Source organism: Epinephelus lanceolatus, chromosome 3 (assembly GCF_041903045.1).
Source record: "Epinephelus lanceolatus isolate andai-2023 chromosome 3, ASM4190304v1, whole genome shotgun sequence".
Lineage (NCBI taxonomy): Eukaryota > Metazoa > Chordata > Actinopteri > Perciformes > Serranidae > Epinephelus > Epinephelus lanceolatus.
This window is the reverse complement of record NC_135736.1, coordinates 44350545-44364391: the sequence shown is the minus strand read 5'-3', so window position 1 is coordinate 44364391 and position 13847 is coordinate 44350545. Positions and strand designations below refer to the sequence as shown.

At 41.3% G+C, this 13847-nt stretch overlaps 1 protein-coding gene across 1 annotated transcript; it reads right to left on the bottom strand.

Annotated features, from left to right (window-relative positions):
* Positions 1-2330: 2330 nt before the first annotated feature.
* ier2b (immediate early response 2b) lies at positions 2331-3924 on the bottom strand. Its single transcript, XM_033623262.2, has one exon. The coding sequence runs from the start codon at positions 3730-3732 to the stop codon at positions 3175-3177; it is 558 nt and encodes a 185-aa protein (XP_033479153.1). The 5' UTR covers positions 3733-3924; the 3' UTR covers positions 2331-3174.
* Positions 3925-13847: the final 9923 nt, after the last annotated feature.

The window sequence follows — 13847 nt, the reverse complement described above, 5'->3', positions numbered from 1 at the left end:
GCAGGTCAGTCCTTCGGCGATTCTCTCGTAAGTTGGCCTGTTCTTCACCGTCCCCGTCATCTGACGGTTAATGGCCTCTTTGTTTGCAAGGACAAGGAGGGCGCGCAATTCCTTGTCTCCTCTGTTGCTCATCTTTACAGTGTCTGTCAGGTTTGTGTTTCCCTCTTGCTACTAGCTGCTCACTAATTCCTGCTATCAGCTGTTTCCTGTTTATCCACCTCCAGTGGGTCGCATGTGTGGCGTCATCAACAGCTCCTCCCACAAGTCTTCAACAACCCCTCCTGTAGCGGAAGGCCGCCTCGTTGTTTTTAAACTAAAAAGGTTTGGCCAATATGTCTACCCTACGAGGAGGAAAATTGGGCACCTCAGATCAACTCGCCAATCCGGCTCTGTGTGTCTAAATGCTCGCAGCTTGCTGGAAAAATGGCCCAACATTCGCCGAAAACCTGGCAGTGTAAAAGGGGTTTTAGAATTGAATTCCCCGCAGTGGGTCACACGCACAACACACTGTCAAAACATCACACCCATGACCCCGCCATGCTGGCTGTCCCGTTTGTGTGGACATTGTTTCGGAGCTGTTGCTACCTCTGTTTGCGACTCAGAGGCGAAACAACTCTGTCCCCCCATTCTGTGATTATACCCTTTCTTCAGAGTGGTGAGGCGGCATAACGGCATGATGTTCCCGCCTTGACCATAGAGACGAATCCAGTGCAAGGGCGGACTAAACCATTTTGCACCTTTAAGGGGTGAGAGGGGCCTCAGACAGCCTCCACTATTTCTTAATCCGAAGTTCAGTCTTTCAGACGATTTATTCTGCCAATTTTTATTCAGTTATGGCACTAATTACTTAGAAATAAAATGCTGCAAACAAAACCAAACTTTTCATTCCAGGCTTTTCAACAACCCCCTTCCCATTGGGGCCCTGAGTAATCAATCCCACTTTCCCCTCACTATGATGATAAAGATGATGGCCAAAATAGCAACAGCATCATCACAGTCAGCACATGGGAGAACTGCCTCAAGAGCTTTCTTTTTTTGTCAGAAAAAGCTCTTTCTGGCAGGAATCGATTCACTTAAACCCAAACCACGATTTCTTTTCCACTAACCTTAACCAAGAAGTCCCTTTATGGCATAAAAGCCCTCTGGGCAAACTTCTCCCAGCAGCATCAACTTTTTTCCACATTCTTTCTCCTCATTATTAAAGGAGGGCAAGAGGAAGAAGGTAGTGATGACGACAATGACTGTTTTCTTAACCCTTTGACATCCACCTCCCTGTGAGGACAGTATGGTTTTATGAATACTTTGCTTGTAACTGTTGTTCAGGTTCTCTGTAACATGTAAACAAACTGTTGACTTGTTTACAACCTGGTTGCTTATGTGATCACTTGTTTCTTGCAAGACTTTGTAGCTCCGAGGTCGCCGTGTTCCCAGATCCCAGGAGTGAGTTTGGTGAGGACAGTGTTATTATGACTGAGAGAAATGTTGATCACAACCATAAAACAAGACCCAAGATGTAATAAAGATAAAATTAGCCTTTAGGGAGACTACAGAGCATGTCACCTGACCTTTTAGGGATGAAATCATCATCATTCCTCAGTTCTTCATCATCACATCATCATCATTCTTCATCCTTTTTGTTTTCTTCCACTTTTTGACTCAGATGCTGCATTAATATGTAGGAACAAAGAAGTGGGGATGATGATGTCGATGATGTCGATGACTGGAATCTCAACAATAAACACAGGGATGGTGACAAAAACCTGAGCAACCAGAACAACCAGATCAACACAACCATTACTAAGTTTCTGGGTGTTAACTTCCAGTCATCTGCCAGGAAGCTGCTGCTTTTTGTAATGAGGATAATGATGATGATGATGAAGAGGCCCTCTGGCTATAAACACTACCTGCTGCTCTCTGTGTTACTCGCCAGCGGAGTTTGGCCCCAGCTGCTGTGACGACGTTGCCTAACTCTTTTATTATCCCTCTCTGATTCAGCGTCAGGTCATGTTGGGAAGGAAGGATGTGATTCAGAATTCTGTTATAATCCTCAGGAAACGGTGCGACCCTGGAAGCTGCTCCTGTGTGTGTGTATGTGAGTTTGTTTGTTTGTTTGAATGTGTGCCTGGCTGTAAGCTTGAGATTAGCAGCAACAAGCCAGACTGGCGCTGGGTTGTACCAACATCCTCCCTCTTATAAAGGATTGACCCTGTGAACTGTGGCCCAATATAGACCAGTGGCCCTTTAATTTGGAAATAAGATGTTTGTGTGTGTGTTAATCAGCAACCCTAAAACTTGAGTAACCTCAGGACAAAGACAGCAGGACAACTGAGTATGCTTTCAGCTTTTTATTACAAATATTTACACCATTAATTTAATCACACAGATTAAATAAGCAGCTTGGAATGTGAGGTAATATTTTTTTCACAGGTTTGACATGAAGCATTTTAGTGACATAAAAACACAAGGTTTAAATGGCATCCAATACCAGCCTGTTTTTTTTTCTCAAAGCACCATGTGAACAGTTTACAGGAAAGTCCCCTAGCAGTAGTATTGATTTATCAAAGTCCACAGCAGCAGTTGAATGTGTGTTTGTGTGGCAGTGAGTCTGCCCCAACTGTCCTTCCTCTTTCAAGTCCCGGTATAAAGGCAGGAAATTCCCCTGAAGTCCTGCCTCTGTGTGTGTGAGAGAGAGAGTGTGTGTGTGTGTGCGCGCTGTTTTGTGGTCAACCGTTTACCACTTCACTTCTTCTCTGACTGACTCATGTCACTCTCTGCTGATTCACACATACACACACTTTGAGTCAGCGCCAGTCACTTGTTTGGACTCATTTTACTGAAGGTGATTCACCGGGAAACAAAAAGTAACGCAACCAGTTCCCCTTCAGTTTGTTCCTCAAACTTTCCGGCCCGTAGCTCCCTCAGGCCTGCTTCTTCTTCTTCTTCTTCTTCTCCTCCTTTTCTGCTTGTTGAAATGGGCTCCACCGGCCCAGCAGGCACGCTCAGATCGACCGGAGAGCTCGCACCATGGCCCCGGTAATCCCTCTGTCCCGGGGCCGCCGATGTAGGTCAGCGCCTTGGTGCGCAAAGGGGGGGTCAAACCGCCCTTATCAGGTTAACGAGGAGTTCAGAATCACTCCAAAGTCCCATTGGAGGCTATTTTCTCCCTCCATCTGTTCAGAAGGCAGGTATAACCCGATTTAGAGACAAAGCAGTGAGGGACTCCCCGGCCCCGGCGCGACAGCTGCCCAGCGGGGCCGCATACCTCTCCTCCCCGGGCTCCAGCCTCGCCCTCTTGCTGGGAAGGAAGTCAGGCGCCGCCGACGCCTTGCCCCGGCGTTTCCTGGACTGCCTCGTCGGGCTCATGTTCTCTTTGTCCTCTGTGATATCACTATCACACCCTTCGTCCGCGCTGTCCGGCTCCTCTGCGGGCGGCTCGGATGAGTTCAGTGCCGGCTGGGGCTCAGACTGAGGCTCGGGGAGCACAGTATGTTCCTCCGGGCTGGAGCTGGTATCCATCGGCTCCTCCGATGTTGGCTGCGCGCCGCTTGGCCCCTCGATCTCCCGGGAGGAGTGATAGATGTCCCGGGCAGACCTCATGACCAGGGAGAGCAGGAGGCTCCGGTGGAGTCTCAGTCCTCCCCTCTGGGTCCTGGACGCGTACAGCTTGCTTATCGACACGGCCAGGATCCGTCTGGCTTCGGCGTTCACTTCCATAGCGGCTGTGGCACTCATTGTTCTTTCTTTGTTGTTATGCGTAATTACGCACGGTCGATTTGGCACTTTCACCAAAAAGGCTCAACAAAACAGACGAGCTTTATCTGTCCTGAGTTAGACTTTAGTTTCTAGTTTCTAATCTGTCTAAGCTCGGACCTCAGCTGTTCACCAGTTGTTGTACTCAGAGAAGTGAGAGAGTACATGTAGCAGGGTGGCGTTTTATTTCCTCTTTGACGTAACGTGGACTTCATTCCTCAGTAAGTGACAAACAGGCGCCGCCCACACCTGCTGTAGCCGCACACACACACACACACACACACACACACACACACACCATCTGTTCCGTCTACCGTTTTTCTCACGGTTGATCTCTTTTTATTACTTTGATTTCTGCTTCTGCTGCAAGACACCTCTGACTACTGCAGATACAAAGTCCAACCAGAAACATTTTTTTTTAATTTTTTATTACAAAGGCTCCATTTTTCTTCTTTATAAACATGAATGAAGATGTTTTATTTTTTATGTTTCTTTATTTTAGGGGTTAGATATCTTTCAAATCAATATCCTTCTCCAAAAACATACTGTAAATGCCTTCATGAAATAATAAGTTAATCATGAGCAAGCGGTCAGGAAAAATATTGATATAGCACATTTTGTTCCAGGAGAGATGCAGCTTTTTTTTTTCAGAAGAGGCATGACGTGCACACGTAATGTTTAAAAAATAAATAATAAATAATCGTATCTATAACCTGATGAGATGATAAGTTAAATTTGTCTGTAGAAAATTCTCTTTTAACGATTAATATTCTGCAAAATGACGTTTCTTTAAAATAATGCATTTTATTTTGTAAAATATAGCCTAAGTTTATATGAGAGATTTTATACAATCAAGTTAAATATGTGTCTTGAAATCGATCTTCACATCAACAGCAGGAAGCGCAGTGTTTGAGGAAGTGTTTTTAATGTGTGGTATGACAGTGACTGTTGATGAATATGAGAAGGAGCTGTCAGCAGAAGCAGGAACGTGGTGAGTGAGATTATGTCAGTCTGTTTACATTCTGGTAAAAACCCGGCCAGCAGCAGTTCGAAGAATTTACGTGGGAGAAGGAAACGTGTCTCCAATTTCACGGGAGTTTCTGCTCTGCCTCTCTCTCTCTCTCTCTCTCTCTCTCTCTCTCTCTCTGCCTCTCTCTCACACACACAGATACACACCACGTCACTCACTCGCACTCTCAGCCTCCATATATGGTCCATCCGGTAGTAAAGCCCCGTGGGGACGCGCACAGTGGAAAAGCCATGACGCGAACGCGCAACCGCAGCCCCCCCTCCCCTTCCCGCGTACCCGAGCACAGCGGTGCTGGCGTCATCTCTGCACCATATATGGAGTTGTCACCGGTGTAAATTAGGTTACTTAAGCAGCCGCGCGGCTGAGGTCAAACGGCAGCAGGCGGCTGTCAGCCCCGAGCACCATGATGGTGCTTTCATGTGCCGTTGGAAATGTAATGATTTTACATTGACAGCCAAACAAAGGAGCGCAGTCTGCAGACAGACACAGACTATCGATGTTTTGTCCTTTCAATGTGGAATATTTAAAACCCAATAAATCTTTACCATATTTAAAATAGAAGAGTGATAAACACAATTGCACAATTGTTTTTCCACATTCTTTGATTTTGCACGCAGATATAAACCTAACTTTTTATTGTTTATTCACTATTCATTTGCTTTATTTTATTTTATCAGTTTTCTTTTTTATTTTATGGACAGTTCATTGCTGCTAAAAAAAAAAATAATAAAAAATTGTAAATAAGCCACAGTTAGCTTGAATGAAATGCCCATTTTCATCTGTACCCAGCCAGATTTTAAAAACAAACAGAAATAGAAATAGAATAGAATAATAGACATATCCAGTAAATTAATTTATGTCTTTTCCCCCACTTACCAGAACTATATTTATATATCTATTTATTTATTTTATGTTATGTCATTTTATTTTATTAATTAATTAATTAATATTTTATATATTTATATATTTTATATTTTTTAATTTTATTTTGTTGTTTGTTATATAATATAATTCTACATTTCCCTCCTGGGGATCTTCAATTATTTTTTATTTTTATTTTTTTAAATACAGTAGAAAAGGGACATCAAGCATGTATGTAATGTGATTTACATATCCCCCATGCAACACATGGAAGTTTTGAAGTATCTACATCTGTATTTTCTATTTTATTATTATTATTATTATTATTATTATTATTATTAGGCCTACAAATACTCAACATGACAATATAAGTTGAAATTCGAGACAGGAAAAGAAATCTCACTTTGTGGTTAAAAACAGCATATGGAGTTGTGTAAAAATAACACAGAGGGCTTAAATTAGCCAAATTCCACAATTCAAAGCCAAAAAAGATGACATTTTGATCACGAGCCCTTTTAACACCCACATGACTAACTCCGCTTGTTACAAGTCTAACTCATAGCTGGAACTGTTCATTCAGTGTGTAAATTACACTTGTTATCAGTAACACTGACAGTCACCACCCCGAGTTGTCAGATGCTGTAAAAACACACAAGCCGTATCCATGGAAACCTTTCCCATCACTTCTTTTTCTCCTTCCCGCATGATGTGAATGTGGCATCAGAAACACTAACACCATAATGACTACCAAATGCCTGAGCAGCAATTATATCAAGATGTCACAATCTGGTTGACAGCAACAGGCTGCAGTGGTGTTTGAAAAAGGAAAACGCTGCATATAATGAAGATTACTGTTGAGAGAAATGTGACCTACTGACCAGGAATACTTTGAAAAGCATGTAAAAATATAACAGCTTTGAAGTTCAGATTCCAACTTTGAAGTTTTATACTTAATTGCAAAACTAAATACATCAACTCTGCATTGCAATGCATCATGATCTCACAAAATATATAATATATATAATATAAATCAGAAATAGTGAATATAGATAGTTGAGCTTTAATCAGAAATGTCATTTTTGCCATGAGGAAATCATGCAACCAACACTTGAAAGGAGCATTTATGCTCAACCCTCATGTATTCGCTGTCTGCTCCACTCATCATATTTGGCATTAAAGGAGAACTTGTGATATAAACTGATCTTTTCTTACTGGCACATTTTGCAAGAGTAAAATCAGACTGAATCTCACCCCAGTTTGCACTTTAAACACACGTTATATGAGACTTCTATAAGCTGAGCGGCTCTTAAGCAAAGAAAACATTCAAACATGACTTCAGGTCTGTACCCGACTGGTCGCTATGGTGACTGTGTTATGTATGATTATACTTACGCTGCCTCTGCCCGAGGCCAAATGGGCGGTTGAGTGTGTGACTGCGTGCAAGTCTAAGTGTTTATGTGTGCAGACCAGAGGGTGGGGCCTGCTTTCTCACTCATGACCTACTGTATTTCTCTCTATAGTATAAACACTGGTTGGTAGGACAGGGAAGTGACCTAGTTGCCAAAATATTACACCTACAGGAGGAGAGCTTGGAGACCGTTGCCACAATTAACATTATATAATGGTAAAGATGATCCGTTTTATTAACAACTTGTGGCATTTCTGGAGTGTGTTATTACTACAGTATGTTGGCAGGCAGTGTGTTTAAACCTCTAACAGATTTTCAAGCTCCACAGCAGTGTGTTTGCATCTTTTAGCTCCCTAACCAAAAATCATGTGCCTCTCAGATTTCACAGATCGTTTTTTAATGCTTTTTAGAAGTATTTCTCGAATGGTTGCAAACGGTCACCGGTTTCCTTTAATAAAGCTGACAATTAACAGATTTTTGATATGTTTAATTAGTCACAATAAACCTGTTATAATCAGTATTTTTCAGCCCAGTCACCAGAAGAAAATGTCGGGATTGTATTGTTTGTGCAAACCATGGATACATTACATTTGTACATTTCATATGTATCATATCATCATTTCTACTGTGACATGTATGTGAGCTGACTTTGTCATCTGGAGGCACAGGGAACGGTGGATGTCATGACAACTGGGCAAGACGCCTGCCAAGCTGCAGACCACTATTCAAGACCATCACCAGCTAATTTTAACAAGTCACTACTGTGTTTCCAGCAGAAATTTAGCCACCAAATGTGGATGTTTTTTAAGCAACCCATCGCTGTTTTCCAGCATTGAAAGTGACACAAAAGACGGTTGTTTTTTACTGAGACATCATTTTATTTCCTGCCAGGATGGTGCCACTAAAAGCGATTGTTTTTAATTGATGCATTACTGGTTTTCCTGCCGGGAAAGTGCCAAGAAAAACAGTTTTTTTTGCTCAGAAGTTGCTGTGTTTACTGGCGGGATAGTGCCAGAAAAGTGGTTGTTTTTGACTGCAACATCGATGGCTTCTCCAGTCATGATTGTTCCACCAAAAAGCTCAAACATGATCTTTTTCTTTAACATAACCAAATGCTTATTGTGCCAAAACATAGCCACACATCAACCACAGTATTGTGCAAATGTAACATACCCATAGTTTGTAGAAATGTACAATGCCAACACTTTTTCTGGTGATTGCGTTGCATTTTTGTATAAACAATATATTAAACTACTATGTACAATATGAAAACCGTGGTTAATATTGTCAAAGTCATACAGAATTATCATCCGAGTACTTTGGCATCTTTCAGCTCATTGTTTTGGATACATAGCAAACAACTTTACTGTTCTTGTTCACTCTCTCTTCTCTCAGCAGGCGACTATTTTTAGTGTAAAAGCCATAAAAACCCACTGTGTCCTACATGCCCTGCACCAAACAGCAGACAGACACAGTTAGCTACTACGTGGTTAACACAGTGGTGAGTTTAGCCCCTGAGAGAGATGCTGGAGGAGACCAAAATGAGGCTAAAAAGAGAATGAATATTGAACTTATATTTGCCAGGTGGAGAGCTGCAACATTGATAGAACATTGATTGACAAGTTAGATGTTTGATTGAAGTTAGATAGTCGAAAAATTGTGATACTAACTTTTATAGAACAAATGGTAACATTCTCAAATGTGCACGATTTGATGCTCTTCCTACACAATAGTAAAGTGAATATCTTTGGGCCCTAGTGCACGCTGTCATGCACATATCACCTCATCGCATCATCAGAAACTTGACATTGGATAACACTAACATATGTGTTACCCAACAATTATCGTGCATATCTGTATATAACAAAAAATACCAGAGAAAATATGAAATTAATTTTTTATTTAATTCAACAGTTGTGATTGTTGACTTATAGTTATCAAATAAGCATATAATCTTGTTATAGATGCTACTGACCATTTTACAAAAAAGAAAAATAAACATAACAGAGATAGGTTGGCCTTTTTCAAGGGCATATATAGCAAATGGCACTGTTTTGAATTTAATGAGAGTTCTTCTTTGTATTTTTCATATTCTTTCATATTTTTAAGGTCGCGCTGCCTGCATTGTCTATATTTACACCCCTGTCTTTGGTTTGAAGTACTGGTTGGACAAAACAAGACATTTGAAGGTATCACTGTGGACAGTGAGAAATTATAGCAGCCATTTATTAACATTTTCTGACATTTTATAGACAAAACGATGAATCAATTAAAGAGAAGATAATCAGCATATTAATCAATAATGAGTATAATCATTAATCTCTGCCCTGTTGTTTTTGTTCTTAGTCTATGAATGTGTAATACACTTTTAAAACACAGCAGGAAAGTGGTTGGCTGTGGGATAAAGTACCTTAAGTCCTTTTGTACCTTTTGTAAATTGTCTAAAACATGTAAAATCACTGGTAACAACATTTGATGAATTAACTTGTTTTAGCAGATTTCAGAGTTTTTGCCCAAATATTCTGACACACACAAGACTTTGACACAGTGGCTCTTAGTTTTAAATGTGTACATTTGAGCAGGTTTTAATGTTTTCATGGATTTTTTAAATCAGTATTAAAAAGGTGTGAGAAGACAGTGTGACTGCAGACTGGTGGTTAAAGTGGCTGGGCCTGTTTAATTGAGCTGCAGCTTTATGACACACAGCTTGATGTTTGTTGTGGTTTACAGCTGCATCCTGGCATCATTCGCTACCGTCATGACGTATATTCTCCTCTTCCTCCTGCAAACCACCTCAGCGTAACTTCAACTGTAAAACAAAACAGCAGCAAATCAAGTAGCTCCTTTAAAAACCCCCTTTTTGTCCTTTATTCCCGACTGAATACACTACTATTAGCAACAGCAACAAACTGTATTTGTGACTTCCAAAGATGAAATGAGGGCAAGCTCACAAGGAGCACTTGAAGGCATTATTAGGGAATGGGTCAGGGTGTCTATTTTTAGACTCAACATGACTGTTTCCTCCTGTGTGTTGACTCTAAGCCAGCTTCTTTTGTTATGCCAGAGTCACTGGGTTCATGTCAGACTTTGTTTTGTTCCAGCAGAGAAGATTTTCCTGCGACATCGCCGTGTTTTAATATGACTCAAACTTTCCACTGAGGCACATCTGCAGTCCTCTGAGCTGGACAGGAGATGAGCAGTAGAGATAAAGCAAGTGATGCAGCAAGTGGAAAATAATAATCAACATTTTTTGGGAGTCAAGAAAATACCTAAATGTTTTCTCACAAGTAACTATGACAGGTTTGTTTCTGAGGGGTTTCTTCTTATCTGAACCGAAGCTCTGAGATCAGAGGCTGTCGTATACCGTACAGAATATGAAGTGCTCTGAGGCAAATTTTAGATTTTGGACTATATTTTTAAAAAAAATGACTTCATCTATTAATTATCATTTATTATCAAAACCCCTCCGATACTCCTGAGATCGCTAACACTCCTGTAAACCTCCCTAAAAGAGGAAAATAGTAACCGAGAATGACCTACAGTACAGTTTCCTGCTTGGGAACAAGGAGCTGGTATCAGGCACATATCCTTCATAGCTAACCACACCGGTCTTAGCCACACCCTCAAGGGAATTCCCATTCGTGGAAACTACAAACTGGGTGCCACACTGTGCATTACGGAAGGGATAATACCTGCCCAGTCATATGTTTAATGATTCTTATGGTGTAACAGATGGTTAACCTGCAGTTTGTTCCCACATTTTGGAAATAATACTGGTACATTCATGTAAAAGTGCAACCAAGTACCTGCTGAGTTATTAAAAGTTAATCCACACCTTCCAGCCAATCAGAGCCAAGAATTTTCACAAACCATAGTGTAATACCTAATAAGAACTCTGAAATGTTGTGTGGCCTGCACAGACTCGACGGCAACGATACTCAACCTTCACTGCCCAGGGGCTACTTTTGCAAAATGACAGGAGGTCAGGGGCCAGTCAACAACCCTGCACATGTACGCAGGGGTGCTTCTACAACACATTCTCACTTCAGCCTAATCACATACCAATGGTCATGGACTTTCCATGTCCAGATACGACGTGAAAGGTACCCTGGGTGTGTTAGTTGTTGACGTTCTGGTACGACATGTCAAGTTCTGCCAAGTTCTTCCATTTTCACAGGAAATTTACCAGTTTCATGCAGTCTCTTTCAAAATAAACACTCTACGTCGTAAAACACTGCAAATTGACACTTTTTTGCCTTCAACAACGAACGCGTGTGATTAGATTTAGGCAACAAAAGCACGTGGTTGGGTTTAAGAACAGGGACGCAAACACTGCTCTCCCAAAAGTCAGTGTTTGTTGGACCCATCCTCCGCCCCTCCCGCCCGCTCCACTCGGCCTTTCGTCACCTTCACTTTCATTCCTGTCATGCTGTGTTTCACCCTGATGCCACAGAGCGCCATTAAATTACAGCTTTTTCGGAGCTGGAAGCTTTATGTTTTCAGGTTGTCCCAAATTACGTATATCCATCTCATTCTCATGAACCCAATATCTCTAGAAGACCTTGAGGGAGTTTCCTCAAATTTGAGAAAAATAACAATAACAATGAACTGTTTAGAATTTGGTGGTCAAAGGTCAAGGTCACTATGACCTCAGAAAACATGTTTTTGGCCATAACTTAACAAATCATACTCCATACGCCAATTATGACAGATTCCTTTTTTTTTTTTTAAAGATATTTTTAGGGCATTTTGCCTTCTATTGATAGGAAGTGTGAAGGGGGGGGGGGGGGACATGCAGTAAAGGACTGCAGGCTGGAGTCGAACCCGGGCCGCTACCGCAAAAGCCTTGTACATGGGGCGCCTGCTTTATCCACTAAGCCACTGACGCCCCATTATGACAGAATTTTACACAAATGTCTGATATGATATGATGATGTAGCACTGACATTTTATATCCAAAAGGTCAAAGGTCAATGCTCAGCATCATATCTCAGGAACAGAAGGGGAGACGTTTGCTCAAACACTGAACTGGTGACACTGATCATGGATGTCCACCTTGAAACTGTGCTGATTGTATAGATCTTCTGTGTGGCCAGGGCGAGATGTGTCTGAAGCATCCATGTTTTCACAGACATGGATGTGAACTGTAAGTGTAACGTGACTGGTGTGTGGAACCATACAACTGTGTAGCAATAATTCTACTACATCATATTTCTGCCAGTACTGATTTTTTAAGTGCAGATTCGAGTTGAAGCAATCTCATCAACATTTTAATTTGTTTAAAATATACGTTTGAGGAATATTACAGGAGACCTAACTCTATTAAGCATACCAAAAAGCATTCTCTGATCACAGGACATACTCGCTATACAGTGTCCCATTATCTATTATTTAAGATCAGCCATACAAATGTGTTATCTTATAGGGACTTTTTTCCTTCGGTGTGGCAAGGAGGCGTGATATAATAAAGCAACATGACACATTTCACGCTCCAGCACTCCATGTAGGAAATACCATCGCACTCCTGCATGCAGGGTTGGCCTTTCACAGAACTGCACAGCTGCGTCATCTGATGTCCCGATACTACCCCCAATGTGCGCAAAGGTATAAGGGCCTATTTATTATTATTATTATCAGTAGTAGTAGTAGTATTACTTATCTTCCCGTTAAGAGATGACAATAATTGATGCTCTTAATTTTGAGAGAAGCTTGTGCTAACAACATGACTCTCATGAAACTGACAGTACTGTTATCCTCAATCACTGTTAACTTGACACTGATGCTTAGAAATGAAGCAAGCAGCAAATTAATGAGTACAACTGACCAGAGACAATGTTTCTTTTATATTAGTTCTTTTTTTTTAGTTTCTGACCCCCTCAGTGTGTGTCAAGAGTGACGTCTAAAACTCCGGCTGTGAATTTTCACGGGACAGGAAGGCAGGGAGTGGAGTGAAGGAGGAGGGGGGGAAACAGGATGAAGACAGGAAGGAAGGAGCTGGACAGGACAGGGTGGGATTGAGAGAAAAACCCGCAGGAATAGAGACAAATGGGTGGGACAGGAAGGAGAGCTGTAAAGAGATCATATAAACGGCACTGGAGGATCTGCTGAGCGAGCATGTTTCTCTCTCTCCACCAGCACTCTACAGTACACTGATGTTCCCTGCCCATCTACGTGGATCCATACTGATTCATTTTTAATGGGAGCTCCACACGTCCAGATGACTTGTCTGCCTCTGCCAGATTTCTGTTTCTTTTGATTGACGAACAGATCAAATGGAGCAGTTTGTAGATCTGTGTTGAGGACGGTTGAGAAATATATGCAGTGTCATTTTATTGGAAAACTCATCATCAAAGGTTTATATAAATATAGGTAATATTTTAGGCATTGCTTGTTTAATTAACTTCATTGTGACAGGGCCATCCAGGTGTTTTTAATACCCACACCACAATATATATAAATGTCTATTTGTATATTGAGAAAGCTCAAACATTTGTCATGAAATTACACTTGAGATCACGGGTTCCAAATTTGAGATCCCGACCCCCAGGAGTTGCCAAAGCTTCACAGAAGGTCACAAGGACTTCTTGATTTTGGGGGTGTAAGAAAACAGGATAAGGGCACAGACCTAAAGACAAGCTATATTGACAGATCCTTTACTCTCTGCTGCACAGCCTTGCCCTGCATTAGATAAGACACAGTTAAACAACCAAAGAGCTAAAAGAACAACAGCAAAGTGTCAAGGAGAAGAAAACAGAGCAGAAGTTTTATTGTGATTACATATTAAATATGTAGATTACG